Here is a 14,708-nt window from a genome sequence, read left to right on the forward strand (position 1 = left end):
TTAGAGCTCCCATAACTTCCTCTAGTTGGAGCTTACCAGGAAATAGTGTTGGAAAATGGGTATTTGATCAGAAGTTAAAACATTCTGGGGCAACCTGGCTGGCTCAGTGGGTTGAATGTCCGACTTCAGCTCAGGTCATGATCTCGTGGTTCTGAGTTCAAGCCCTGCATCGGGCTCTGTGCTGACAGCTCCGAGCCTGGAGCCTGCTTGGGCTTCCCCTGCTCACGCTCCTTCTCTGTCTCAAAAAAAAATTAACATTAAGGGGCACCTCCGTGGTTCAGTCAGTTGAGCATCCGACTTCAGCTTAGGTCATGATTTCATGGTTAGTGAGTTTGAGTCCCACATTGGGCTCTGCTGACAGCTTGGAGCCTGGAACCTGCTTTGGATTCTGTGTCTCCCTCTCTCTCTCTGCCCCTCTCCTGCTCTCTCTCTCTCAAAGATAAACATTAAACAAATAAACACTTAAAAAAGTTAAAACATTCTGCATTATAAAATTAACCCTTTTTTAAAAATTATGTGTTTGAAGTCCTGGAGTTCCAATTCTAAGGCAGTGTGAGAGAGCTTTAGAAGAGATGGAAAAAGAAGGGACTGCTAAAGGCCATAAGGAAAGAGTAGTACGATCTCTCTTTATTTTAGAGGTAAGTAAATTTTAATCCAGACAGGTGAGGTTAACTATTCCTGGAGCAGGATGAAATCTGAAAAGCTTGCCAGGACTCAGCAATGAACTGGGTGCTTGCTAGTAATCTTCTCTGATTCTGTGAGATTGGAGCTAGAGAATTAAACTCATTTTTGATACTACTTGATTTAAGCAAATCCAGGGGAAAAATTCATTGTTACAGAAATATTTTTGCTTTATTAAAGGATTCATCACAATAATGTGTAAGTAGTTTATATACAACTTCGAAAATGTATTTATTTGCATAAGGCCTAAAAGGAATATTTATACTATAATATACAATTATTCATTGTAAAGTGTAGTGAGGCTTAACTGTGCCTTGAACAAGTCTTTAATCTCCCTGTGCTTCAGATGTTTTTTGTTGTTTTTAAATTTTCTTGACCCCCCCATACTGTATTCAGCATTGTGTTCAGTAAGCATTGCCTGCTTTATCAGAAAAAAATAAGAGAAAAGTAGATTTTAGAGATGGGGAATCTGAAGCTTAAAGTGAATAAGTAATTTGCCCCAAGATTATGGCTACTAAGTAATTGAGTTTGGTTTGAACCCAGGTTGGTCTGACTGGAGCCCAAACTCTTAGCCCCTACATATGCTGTTTCATTTGTGAAATAAGGTGGTAGGGACAGTTCTTTAAAATGAATGTGATTCCGAGAGTAGTTCCTATCTTGAGATGCTGTTCTCACTTGAAATACATTGTGAACTTAAGTAATTCCTTCCATAATGTTTGAAATTAAGTATATTATCTCCAGTTAATGGCAGTTATTTGTCCTTTAGAATTCTAGGAAGAATTTAAAAGTCATTTGGAATTTACTATAGAGAATAAAGTGAGATGATCAAGGTAGAAAATAGCTTTCTTGGTTTAAAATGTGAATATAAAGTAACTGGACTGATTTCTCTTCCATGTATGTGGCTTATTTTGATGAATTTCCAGAAATATCTTGGGGGAAAGTCAGTATCTTTGGAATACAGATATCCAATAATTATTTTGAATAAGACAATTCAGTAATAACGCTGTTGAGCATTTTACAATTTTCAAGGTGCTTTTGCATGTTACTCAATGCAATATTCCTGGAGGTAAGAAAATACAGATAATTTCAGTGCAGAAAATGTTATTGCACAAAAGAGAAATTCCATCCAGTTGGAATGATCAGGGAAGTTTTCACGAAAGAATTTAAAATAGCTCTTGAAAGATGGGTAGGATTTTGATAACAGAAGAGGACACTTTAGGCATAAAGAACAGAATTAATTATAAATAGAAAATGACAGGATATATTTAAGGCAAAGAACAGTTTGGAGCCCAAGGAACCTCGGAGGGAAGGCATTTGAGATAATACTGGGACGTTAGATTGGAACCATTGTAGAGCATCTTAAAAGTCACAGCTCTTACTTGATAAGTAACAAGGAACACTTTTTTGTTTTGTTTTGAGCGGAGGGAAATTAAGATGTTCATCTGGTAATAGTGCATAAGCTGACCAAGGGAATGGAAAAGGAACTCATTCAAGAGATTTCTATGTAAAAGTCTATTGGATTGATAACTAGATGGAAGGGGTGGAATCAAAGATAAGTAGGATATCCAGCTAAAATATGTCTGAATGCAGGTTATAAAATTTAATCTTTAGGAGAGGATAAGGAGAAATGACAAAAGGGCTAAAAATGGAACTTTGGCCAACACAGGATGAGAAAACTAGCAATGCGCAGAGAAAGCCATTAGTTTAGTAGAGTCTGATTAAGGATTGTACATGTAACAAAAGCAAAAGGAAATTCATTTTAAGAAAGGTTTAAGGGGCGCCTGGGTGGCGCAGTCGGTTAAGCATCCGACTTCAGCCAGTTCACGATCTCGCGGTCCGTGAGTTCGAGCCCCGCGTCAGGCTCTAGGCTGATGGCTCAGAGCCTGGAGCCTGTTTCTGATTCTGTGTCTCCCTCTCTCTCTGCCCCTCCCCCGTTCATGCTCTGTCTCTCTCTGTCCCAAAAATAAATAAAAAACGTTGAAAAAAATTAAAAAAAAAAAGAAAGGTTTAAGTGTTGGGGCACTGGGGTGGCTCAATCCGTTAAGTGTTGGACTCTTGATTTCAGCTCAGGTCATGATCTTGCAGTTCATGGGATTGAGCCCTGTGCTGATAGCTCAGAGCCAATTGGGATTCTCATTCTTCCTCTCTCTGCCCCTCCCCATGTTCGCTATCTCGCTCTCTCGCTCTCTCTCAAAATAAGTAAACATTTTTTAAAAACAAGAAAGTTTCAGGAGCACTTGGGTGGCCCAGTCGGTTAAGCGTCTGACTTCAGCTCAGGTCACGATCTCGTGGTTCTGAGGTTGAGCCCTGCATCCGACACTGTGCTGACAGCTCGGAGCCTGGAGCCTGCTTTGGATTCTGTGTCTCCCTCTCTCTCTGCTCCTCCCTCTGCTCACACTCGGTCTCTCAAAAATAAACAAACATTAAAAAATTAAAATTAAAAAAAAAAGAAATGTTTGGGGTGCCTGGTGGCTCAATTGGTTAAGGTCTGACTTCAGCTCAGGTTGTGATCTCACAGTTATGAGTTCCAGCCCCACATCAGGCTCTGTGCTAGCAGTGCAGAGACTGCTTGAGATTCTCTCTTACCCTCCCTTTCTGCCCCTCCCCCACTTGCACTCATTCTCTCAAAATAAACTTAAAAAAAATGTTTAAGTGTAATAACAGATGACATAATCATCAAACTTTTACTAACCCAGACACTACTCTAAGCATTCTACATGCGTTAACATATTTAATAATTATAGCATCACAGAGGTTAAATTTATCTAAAATTCCTGCTGGTAAGTGGCATAGCCTGAATTTCAGCAGTCTGGTTCTAGAGGTCTTGCTCTTTTAAATTTTTTGGGTTTTTTTTTTATGTTTGTTTATTTTTGAGAGAGAGACACAGAGCACAAACAGGGGAGGGGCAGAGAGAGACAGAATCTTAAGCAGGTTCCAGGTTCCAAGCTGTCAGCACAAAGCTCAATGCCGGCCTCAAACTCCCAAACCGCGAGATCATGACCTGAGCCGAAGTCGAACACCCAACCGACTGAGCCACCGAGGCGCCCCTAGAGGTCTTTCAACTATTACACTTTCTAAGAGAAAAGTGAAAGGTGAAGCCTATAAATAATGCACCAGAATTGGCAGTTAACAGATTATTAGCTTTTTAAGAGGGTGTTTCCTCAGGACTTACTATAGTACACACCTATGTCACTGAGAAAAGAAGCAACTGAAGAGAATTTCTGTACATTCTCACCAACAAATCTACCTACAATCTCTACTAGATTACTTACGTTCCCATTACAAGAAAGGAACTGTCTGTGGAACTATCTACTCAAGGAAACCAGTCCAGTAATTGTCCCATCTCTATCCTGTTTCAATAATTAATCCTCAATTTTTCATTTGCATCGGCTACAATTATTTCCCATCTTAGAAAAAGAACCCCTTGATTTCACATTTCCCTGCAGCTTCAGCTCCATTTCTCTGCTTTCATATTTTTTATATTTTTTAAATATTTTATTTTTTTAAAGTAGGCTCCATACCTAACGTGGGATTTGAACTTACAACTTGAGATCAAGAGTCACATGCTCCACTAACTGAACCAGCCAGGCACTCCTCCCCACCCCCGATTTTATTTCTTGAAAGAGCTGTCTATACAGGATATTTCCACTTCTCCCATTCTCTCTAGAACCTTCTATCACTTCACTTCCTGGAAACAGCCCTTGTCAAGATGACTATGATGCCAGGGCACCTGGGTGTCTCAGTCGGTTGAGCGTCTGACTTTGGCTCAGGTCATGATCTCACAGTTTATGGATTGGAACCCATGTCAGGCTTTGTGCTGACAGACTGCTTTGTAGTCTCTGTCTCCCTCTCTCCACCCCTCCCCTGCTCACACATTTTCTCTCTCTCTCAAAAATAAACATTAAAAAAAAAAAAACTAAAAAAAAGATCACTCTGTTGCCAAATCCCGTGGTTATCTCAGTCTTCAGGCAACCTACACAGCGACATCTGACAGTTGATTAGTCCTTCCTTCTTGACAAACTTTCATTGCTTCTTTCAGAACATTATTCTCTGAGTTCTCCTTTCACTAGTCATTCCTTTTCAATATCCTTTGCAAGTTGTTCCTTATATCTTAGTCCTTGGACTTCTTTTCTTATCTATACTTATTCATTTCCTAGGCAACCTTACCCATCTCATGGCTTTAATACTCACAATTCCTTACTTTTTTCTTTTTAATACTGACATTTCTTTAAAGTTTTGTTTGCTTGTTTACTTATTTTAGTAATTGCTACCCTCAACATGGGGCTCACACTCACAACCTTGAGATTAAGAGTTACATGCTCTTCTTGCCAGTCAGCCCTAAATACTGCCTATTTTTTTTAGGGCAACATGCAGGCTTTATTAAACAAAAGGAAAAGGCAAAGTCAAATATTAAGAGAAAAACTGACTAGAAAAAAGTGTATCTTAAACACCTTACAGTAACCTACTTGCAGTTGGATTTAACTGAGCTCTGTTGCTGTGAAGAATACAGCTCATGAACATATATGAAAGAACAATTTGTACATTTTTCAAGTATTCACTGAACACTACCTTATGTACACAGATATATTACATTTGAAAAAGATTTATTGGATGGTCCCTAGATATACTTCATAATTTTTATTAATCTTTTGGAAGAGGTCGTCTAAAGAGAAGAAAATATTCTGGCTCATGAATCATGTAATGAAGCCAGCCTATACTCTGTTGGTCACCCAAGTCTCATCTACTCCTTTTCTGAAATCAGATGGATGTTTAGTACTTGTTTGGAAAGTTCCCTTGGTAGCATGACATGCTAGGTCACTACTTTATCATAGAAGAATACAACTCAGGAACAGCCAGATGAAGAGATGCACAGGGCCAGGTATGGGGAAGAGCATGGAGCTTCTAGGCCCTCTCTGGGTGCCTGTCTCCAAATTATGAGCTCACCAACCCAGAAGCTCCAATACTGAAAATTCTTAAATTTATGTTTCCTACCCAGATCTTCCTTGTGAACTTGAGACTCATATATCTAGTGCCATTTATGTATCTGATATCTCAAACTCAAGCTTCCATAACTGAAATCCTGATTCCTACTCATTTCTCACAGGACTGCTTCTCCCGCTTTCTTCTTCTGGTCCATCTGAGAAAGTGGCAACTCCATTCTTCTAGTTCATGCATTTTCAAGGTTCTTTTTTTTTTTTTTTTTTAATATTTATTTATTGGGGAGGGGGGTGGTGGAAGAGGGGCAGAGAGAGAGGGATAGAGAGAATCCTAAGCAGGCTTTGCTCAATCTCACTAACTGTGAGATCATGACCTGAGCTGAAACCAAGAGCTGGATGCTGAACCAACTGAGCCAACCAGCTGCCCCATATTTCATGTATTTTCAATGGGGGCAATGTCACCCCACAAAAGGGAGGAATGTAGTTCTTGGGCAATGAAGAATTCTTAGATACTACAGTGGTTTGTAAATCTGTAAAATCCAAACATACACAACACATTCATTTTTTTTTTTAAGTTTTTATTCATTTAAGTAATCTCTACACCCAATGTGGGGCTCAAACTCATGCCCCTTAGTTCAAGAGTTGCACACTCTTCCAACTGAGGCAGCCAGGCACCTCAAAGATTTTAGTACTTCCTAACTCTGTATTGAATAAAACATGCAGCACATAAACAGATATACAGTGCATCTGGGCATTAAAATTCAATGGGGACTGAGAGATTAGGGAAAAAAATGTAAAAAGGATCTTTAGGGGCAACGATAATGCAAAAGGCTGAGAAACACAGTTGTAGTTGCTCAGCTCACAACCCCCAGTGCCTGCCATATTTGGCTCGTTTTTCTCATACTCTCCTTAAATCCAATGAGCAATTCTTTTGGCTCTACCTTCAAAATATGTCCACGATCTGACACCACTTCTCATTATCTTTTTGCTACTACTTTTGTGCAAGCCATCTTTTCCTTGTCTGGATTATTTCAACAGCCTCCTTGACTCGTGGCCCTTAAATCTATTATCAACATAGCAACCAGTTAAAAAGATTGCTGTGTAACTTTTCTGTTTAAAACTCCTCTGCATAGAACCGCTCCCTAACTCAAAATTAAAAGCCAAAATCCTTACAATGGCCTGCAAAGCCTTATATGAACTCTCTCCCTTCACCTCAGACCTCATGTTCTACCTCTCTTGCTCTTCTCCAGCCACACTAGCCTCCTTGTTCTTCCTCGAATATGTCGAGACATTTATAGTTTTAGGTCCTTTGCACTTGGGTGTTACCTCTGCCAGTATGTTCTTCTCTACCTTCCCCATACCTGCTTGGTTGCCTTATTTTCAGCATTCAGATAAAGCGTCTCTTCCTTCCAGAAGCCTTCCTGGATCACCAAAACATTTCCCTTTCCCTATAGGATCACACACACAATATCCTCTCTTCCTTACTGCTTCATACTTCTTCATAGAAGTTATTACTTCCTGATATATATTTGTTTATGGTCTCCTGCTACTAAGTCCCACAGGGAGGGGATTTTTTTTTTTTTTTCTGTTTTGCTGTTTTACTCCTCCATATCTAGAACTGTACTTGGCACAAAACGTTCAACTTTTTGTTCAATCAGTATGAGCTTCAATCAATATGTTCAATCAATATGAGCTTCACAAAACAGGTTCCCTGCTTCAAGAAACGTTGAGACCACTGGGTAGAGGTAAAAGACATAAAATACAATAACTGCATGTGCTCAGTGGGACACAGGAGCCTCCAAATCTGCCCGGAGGATTTACGTACGCAGATACGATGGAATGCTTAATCGAGGTTGTGCTAATTTATAATACAATAGACAGCCAAGGCTCTTATAAACTATAATGTATTAGGCAATTGTGAGATTACTGTAATTGGCAAAGGTGAGATCACATCTTGCCTATTATTACTTCCTCGTCTCGAAAAATTTACGGGGAATTTACTTCATTTACTTCTTTAATCCAAAAAGCCTACTGGCTGTGAATGGTATCGTCCAAAGGGAGTGTAAAATATTGTTTGGTCTGGGAGTCTGCGTAGCGAAGGGCTCGCTGGGGCTGGCGCATGCGCATCTTCCAAGGCACGGCAAGATGGCTGTCAGCCACTTTGTCGCGCGTCGGTGCCCCGAGGAGTTAGCGGCGGCGGCGGCGGCAGCAGCTGCCAGAGAGTAACAGTGGCCTTTGACCGGTGGGAATTTTACGGCCTGCTGTGTGAGCTGGACAGCCCCAGGAGGGAGACTTTGCTAGGAAGCAAAAGGCGGGGCGGAGCGGTGAAGCCCCTCCCCCAACCTCTCCTTAGTTTGACCAACTCCCTCACCCTCCTGCGTTCTTCCTCCTAGCTCGCTACACGCTGATCTGCTGCGCAAGCGCACTAATAATCGAAGAGCCTTCTTGGCCCTTGGGGCTTGCGGGCTTCTGCGCGCGCTTCTCGTTCTTGCCCTTGGATTGGTCAGATTGCCCCGCCATCACGCCTCCCTCTGCTTTCTAGGTTGAGAAGGAAGCGGGGAGGCGGGGCTAAGCAGCGCGTGCGCGATACTGTTGCTGTCCCTTTGCTGCTATTGCGTTGCAAAAAAAATCCTGACTAGGTAGCCTTGGGCCTTTTCTGTGCTAGAAGATCTAAAGGAGAAAGATTTCTGCAACTGAAGGGGCAATCGGGTAGTATTAAATTTGAGATATTAACGCCTACCCTTACAGGAGTGTGTGTGGCGTTGGAGTGGGGAAGAGCCTTAGCTTTGAGAGCCGAAGAGTGTAAAACCATTAATTTCGGGGCCAGGCGTTTTGAAAGGCTTCGCAGGACCTTGTTTTCTGCGTATTTCTTCCGTTATTATTGACTGGTTCAAACACAACCCCTTGAACAATTCTGATAAACCTTTGATACCCGCAGCCCCTCCTTCCAGCGTGTAGGAGCCGCCAGCGTGCCCGGCAGCTGGTCCTCCCGTCCTACCTCTCGAAGAGCCTAGCGCGTGCACCATCCCCACCCCCTGGCCTCCCTCCCCACCTACGGCCTTCACGCACTCGCAGTGATTGTTTTGCCCGCTCCCGCCGCCGCCGGCGCGGCCGCCAGAGGAGCAGCAGCGCTTGTGCAAACCGGGAAGATGGCGGCCGGCGGCGGCGGAGGCAGCAGTAAGGCCTCCTCCTCGTCGGCCTCTTCGGCAGGGGCTCTGGAGTCCTCGTTGGATCGAAAATTCCAGTCGGTAACCAACACCATGGAATCTATTCAAGGCCTGTCGTCTTGGTGTATAGAGAACAAGAAACACCACACTACTATCGTCTACCATTGGATGAAGTGGCTCCGGAGATGTGAGTGTTGGGGGTGCCTAGGGAAGGGAAGACTGGGGAAATGGAAGGAAATCCTTCCCTAAACTAGCCTGGGGTTTTCCCACGGAGTCACTGCATTCGGTTGGCGTTATTCACGTTCAAGCTTTGACGCGAGTGTTCCCAAGCCCAGACTCCATTCCCAGCCAGGGTTGCCCTGAACTGCAGGAAGCTCATCATTTCTTGGATTTTTTTACTAGCTGCTGACTTGGTGTGTGTGACCTTGGGCCCTTGGGCCTAGATCTTTCGAGATGTAGGTATTACTTCTTTTCGGAGCCTTGTGAGTGCTGTTGTTAGCTTTACTGAACCTTCGCGGAAATTGTCGCGTCCGTTTGTTTCTCATAGGCCTTGACGTGCAAATGGTTTTCCTGATGATAGACAAGCTTTGGTTTAAGCAGTAGCAAACCCACGTACTTGGTTGGCATGTGTTGGACCACTCTATTTTACGTTGACCTAAAATTCGTGATGTGTAATAAGAAGGGCCTTACTTGGGTGAATGTTGAGAAGTAACACGAGCTCCACGTAGAGCTGAGAGGACCACCTGGGAGGGTTCCCTGTACCCGTGTTAATTGCAAATAAAATACGGGCTTCTTGATACCAGAAATAACTGTAGTCAGTGTCATCACTGATGCCTTAAAATATAAAAAATGTCCGGCTATTTTTCAGCACCTGTAATGCCTTTTTAAAGAAATGAGTTTGGTGTCACCACTAGGTAATCAAAACAGGAAATCAAGAAATGTGCTTTTTAAATATGTAGTACTTTTTTTTTCCCCAGTGACTGCTTTTTTGTCTCTTTGGGGGATTTTTTCCCACTTTGCTGCTTTACTACAGAAAAGAAGTATATTAAACTGTCAGGAAGCATGGATTGTCAGCAAAACATTTCAAATCTTTTAGGAGTAAGTGTGAAGTCACTGTTGCTTCCGGCTGAGAAGAGAGAGAGGGTTAACCCTAATGCCATATATATCTATTTGACTTTTAGGTCTTTTGTTGCGTCTTGTCTGTGGCATGTCACCAGTGAGACCCATCTTCTAGTTACTCTTCTTATTCCACTTCTGCCATTGCCCCTGTAATGTTTGGATTTGTATTTACCTTTTAGGGAACAGATGGATAAAACTTATGAAATCATAGGCCCCAGTCTTCAGACCATTTGTGTATATAAAGTTATTGTTGGTAGAGATGTCATGTGGTTCTTTGAATAACATATGCCAGAAAGGTTGTAGAACCAAGACAAGATTACCTAGATTTACTAATAGATCAAAGTTACTTTCTTTCCAAGAAGTAAAGTTAGAACATACGATAACAGGCATCATCAAAGACTCTCATCTGCTATCTGCCCAGTCCTTTATTGTTATTTACAATATCTCATTATACTTTAAAATATCTACAATACTTTAAAATATTTACAATATCTCATTATACCTTAAAATAACCCTAAGAGGGGCGCCTGGGTGGCTCAATCGGTTGAGCTTCCGACTTCGGCTCAGGTCATAATCTCACGGTCTGTGAGTTCGAGCCCTGCATCGGGCTCTAGGCTGACAGCTCAGAGCCTGGAGCCTGCTTCGGATTCTGTGTCTCCCTCTCTCTCTGACCCTCCCCCGGTCATGCGCGGTCTCTCTCTCTGTCAAAAATAAATAAACATTAAAAAAAAATTAAAAAAAAAAATAACCCTAAGAGGTAGATTTTTTTTTTTAAATCATTGATTTCAGGTAGGGAAACTTAAGGCTCAGCAAGTAAATTCCTTAATGTTACACAGAAAAAGGGTGGAGTTAGGATTTTACTCTACAAATACCAGATGACAGTGGCCACATTTAACTTTGTAAAATAATGTTTTCAAGATTAAAAAAAAAAAAAAGATTAGTCTTTCATGTACTTGGTTCACCAGTGATAGCAAGTGCTCACGTGAGTTTGAGAATATATTCTCTCTTGTTTTAAGCCATTTTTACTAAGTTATACAAGCATTTAACATTCCCTACCTTTGAGCTCTGGTGCTTTAACTGTATGGTTACATCATTTGCAAGAATAGGTTGACCCCCATCCCTGCCTTGTGGGATTTCAAATGACAATTAGAATTTTTTTCCTAGTTAGCAATAATAAGATATAATGAAGCCAGAATTTTTCTGCCTCTACTTTGTTGATATTTTGCCTAAGCTTATTTCCCTAGTTGATGTCTTGAGTGAAAAAAATGATTGCTCTAGGAAAACAACACTTCATTTGAAGTGTATTATATATAGTTTATACAGTTAAATGCTTTTGGCTTTCTAAAAACTTGATTTTTTTTTTCCTAGTGGAATGGAACTTTCTAAAATGGTTAAGGGTATTTATAGTCCTTTTGTGTTTACATTTAATGAACATCATTCATCTCAATGTAAGTAAAGCCTTTTGAGAGAAATATTCAGGAGAGTGATGAAGGGCCCAGTGAAAATAGTTTATGCATTGGGCCTCATTTAGTTTCATATTTCTTTACAGTTGAGATTCTTTTAGAGTTTGGTTTCTAAGTGTACTTTCGGCAAATTTGTGAAGTAAGTACCTGGCATTCCCGGCCTTTCTGTCCGTTTTCCTGATGTTACTTTCGCTTCTCTTTTTTGTTCTGGCATCCATTCATTATTTAGTAATTTGTGTTTAGTCTTCAGTGTGAATTTAAGGAACTGTTAGATCTTCCAAAGATATTTTCATTTGATCCTGTGTTTCATAACATGTTGACAGGCTTTTGTTCATTTTAAAGGAACTAATTCAGAGAAAGCAAGCAGGCTTCTTTTTTTTTATTTTTTTATTAAAAAAAATTTTTTTAATGTTTATTTTTGAGAGAGACAGAGACAGAATGCGAGTGGGTTAGGGGCAGAGAGAGAGGGAGACACAGAAGCAGAAGCAGACTCCAGGCTCTGAGGTGTCAGCACAGAGCCCGACGCAGGGCTCGAACTCACGAGCTGTGAGATCATGACCTGAGCCAAAGTCGGATGCTCAACTGACTGAGTCACCCATTCGCCCCACAAGCAGGCTTCTTGAAGATGGGTTCTAACTGATTTTATTCAGGCTTCTTTTAATTTGTCTGGCTGAAATATTCATTGCCATCGTATTTTTTAAAAGATTATTTTTTTATTTTTAAGTAATCTTTATATCCACTGCTGGGCTTGAACTTAGAATCCCAAGATCAAGAGTCACATGCTTCACTGACTGAGCCAGCCAGGCACTGCCATTGCTGTCATTTTTAAAAGTGGTCTTTCTATAGTATAAACAGATGTCATTCCCGTGCTTCGGAATCCTCCAGTGATATCCCATTGCAACAGGTTAAGATCTAAACTACTTTTACTATGGTCTTCAAAGTTCCTACAACATCTGTCCTGTCTACTACCTTTCAGGCTTCTTCCAGTTCTGTTTCCTCATCATTTAGATTCAACCTCATATATTACTTTTTCAGAAAGGCCTTTCCTAAATGACCTTATTTCAGGGGGTCCCTTCAGTTGCTTTCTATCACTTCACATTATTTTCAGTATATGAAATTACCATGTTTATTTGTTTACATGCTTATTGTTTCTCTTCTCCCACCAGATGACAGGGCTAGGTCTTCTTTGCTGCTGTATCCCCAAGCAACTAGAACAGTGTTTGGCACAAAGTAAGCAATCAGTAAATATTTGCCAACGTAATTTTGTGTACTAATCAATCAAGAACTTGAATTTTTTTAATTTCTGTTTATCAGAAAGAAATATTTATAACTTAGTGAAAGAAAGGATAGATATGGTTGTCAGCAGGTTCAAGATAATAGCTCTTTTTGGACTTGATGTGCAGTTGACCAGATTACCATTTCTTTACTTCATTTGTCCCTCCTGTTTTTAATATTAAATAGGAATCAATGTGGAAAAGTAGAAAAAGGTGTACTTTAGAATTAGACCTAGATTCATATCTTAATTCCTTCACTTAATACCTGACTCCACACTTAAATTGTGAGCCCCAATTTGTGATCTGCAAGTAGAGGTAGTAACTATCTCTCATAGAATTGCTATCTAGGTTTTGGAAGGTAATATATGTATTTTAGCATAGGTAAAAAAAATCCAAATTATTTATTATGATAATAATGGTGTAGATGGTCTTAAAATCCTGAGTATTCAGAATAATTACAGCAGAGTTTTGTTTTGGGTATGGTCCTGGAAGTTACGTTCCCAGTTAAAGCCAAATGGATTGGACTCTGTAGTGTATTAGCAAGTGCTCTGAAGAACTAGTGGAAATTATTATGTTCATGATAGTTCCATATTGTTTTGTTTTTGTTTTTTCATGTTTATTTATTTTTGAGATGGAGGCTAGGAGCGCAGAGCCTGATGCCAGGCTTGAACTCACAAACCCAGAGATCGTGACCTGAGCTGAAGTCAGATGCTTAATAGATTGAGCCACTCAGGCACCCCCGTATTGTCTTGTTTTTAACCATTGAATGGGTTGGTCTGTTTTGAAGAAAAGGTGGATGTAGGAAAGTAGAATCGGTTGTAGAGCAGAAAATCTGTTAAGAATAACCTTCAGCTAATTTTATTTTTAATTTTTTAATGTTTATTTTTGAGAGAGAGACCCAGTGTGAGTGGGGGAGGGGCAGAGAGAGAGGGAAACACAGAATCCCAAGCAGGCTCCAGATTCTGAGCTGTCAGCACAGAGCCCGACGTAGGGCTTGAACTCAGGAAAGGTGAGATCAGGACCTGAGCTGAAGTAGGACACTTCACCGACCAAGCCACCCAGGCGCCCCTCCCTTCAGCTATTTTTGATATAAACTTTAAATATTTACACCCCACCCCTAACCTTCTGCTAATTAATATACTTCAGTAGTTATCAACTTAATGGCCAGTCTTTTTTTCTTCTACCCCTCTTTTTCCCCCTCCACCTCATTTGAAGGAACTCTCAGTACAATATAGTCCTCTCCAGCGCCCCTCCCCCCCCCCCCAGGAGAAGCTGTTGTATAAACATGGGCTAGCAAAAAAAAAAAAAAAAAATCTCTTTCTACAGGATTAAGTTGTTGCAGAGAATTTGCAAAGTGCAGTTACCATTTTTGATTTATGGCAATGGTTTGTCAGTTTGGGTCTCAGGATCCTTAGATGGACCATGAAAGTGGTGATAATTTTATACTTTTATCAAGTGCTTACTATGTGCCAGGCACCTTTCCTAGCATTTTACACATATTAATTAATTCAGTCCTCACAACGCTTTGAAGTAGGTGTTGTTATGATCCCATTTTACAGATGAGAAAACAGAGACACTAAGAGATCGAGTAATTTAACAGAGCTAGTAAGTGGTGGAGCCAGGATTCCAGGCATTCAGGGTTTTAGAATATACACTCTTAGCCACTGTACTATACAGCTTTTCTGATTTATAAAATATTTTCTACCATGAAGAAAACTTTTGATTACTTGCTTATTTATTCAATATTAGGCAATATACATTAACCAGAATGTTTAGATTTTAAGTCTTCGTGTGTTTTTTTTTTAAGTTTGTTTATTTTGAAAGAAAGAGAGCACGCATGTGTGCGGGGGAGGGGCAGAGAGAGAGAGAGAGAGAGAGAGAGAGAGAAAATCCTAAGCAGGCTCTGCACTGTCAGTATGGAGCCCAACACAGGGCTCAAACTCACAAACTGGGATGCTTAACTGACTGAGCCACCCAGGCACCCTAAAACTGATAATCTTATGTGGATTTTGAGTTCTGATAGGCATTTATGTTTTCATTTAATATAGAATGGAAAGACAAGTTGAA

The 14,708-nt window shown here is 40.6% G+C and overlaps 1 protein-coding gene across 12 annotated transcripts in view; it reads left to right on the forward strand.

The window, feature by feature from the left end:
* Positions 1–7,748: 7,748 nt before the first annotated feature.
* The window catches only part of RPRD2 (regulation of nuclear pre-mRNA domain containing 2), a 103,543-nt gene continuing 96,583 nt past the window's right edge, over positions 7,749–14,708 (forward strand). For 9 of the 12 annotated variants that reach the window (XM_027056261.2, XM_027056262.2, XM_027056260.2 and 6 more), the window contains exon 1: positions 7,750–8,972. In XM_027056261.2, coding sequence (XP_026912062.1) covers positions 8,768–8,972 — 205 coding nt within the window. In that variant the 5' untranslated portion in view covers positions 7,750–8,767. Of the gene's footprint in view, positions 8,973–14,708 lie in introns of all 12 variants that reach the window. The other 3 variants (XM_027056263.2, XM_027056266.2, XM_053214750.1) reach the window with 2 other exon arrangements.

Source organism: Acinonyx jubatus, chromosome C1 (genome assembly GCF_027475565.1).
Source record: "Acinonyx jubatus isolate Ajub_Pintada_27869175 chromosome C1, VMU_Ajub_asm_v1.0, whole genome shotgun sequence".
NCBI classification, from domain to species: Eukaryota; Metazoa; Chordata; class Mammalia; order Carnivora; family Felidae; genus Acinonyx; species Acinonyx jubatus.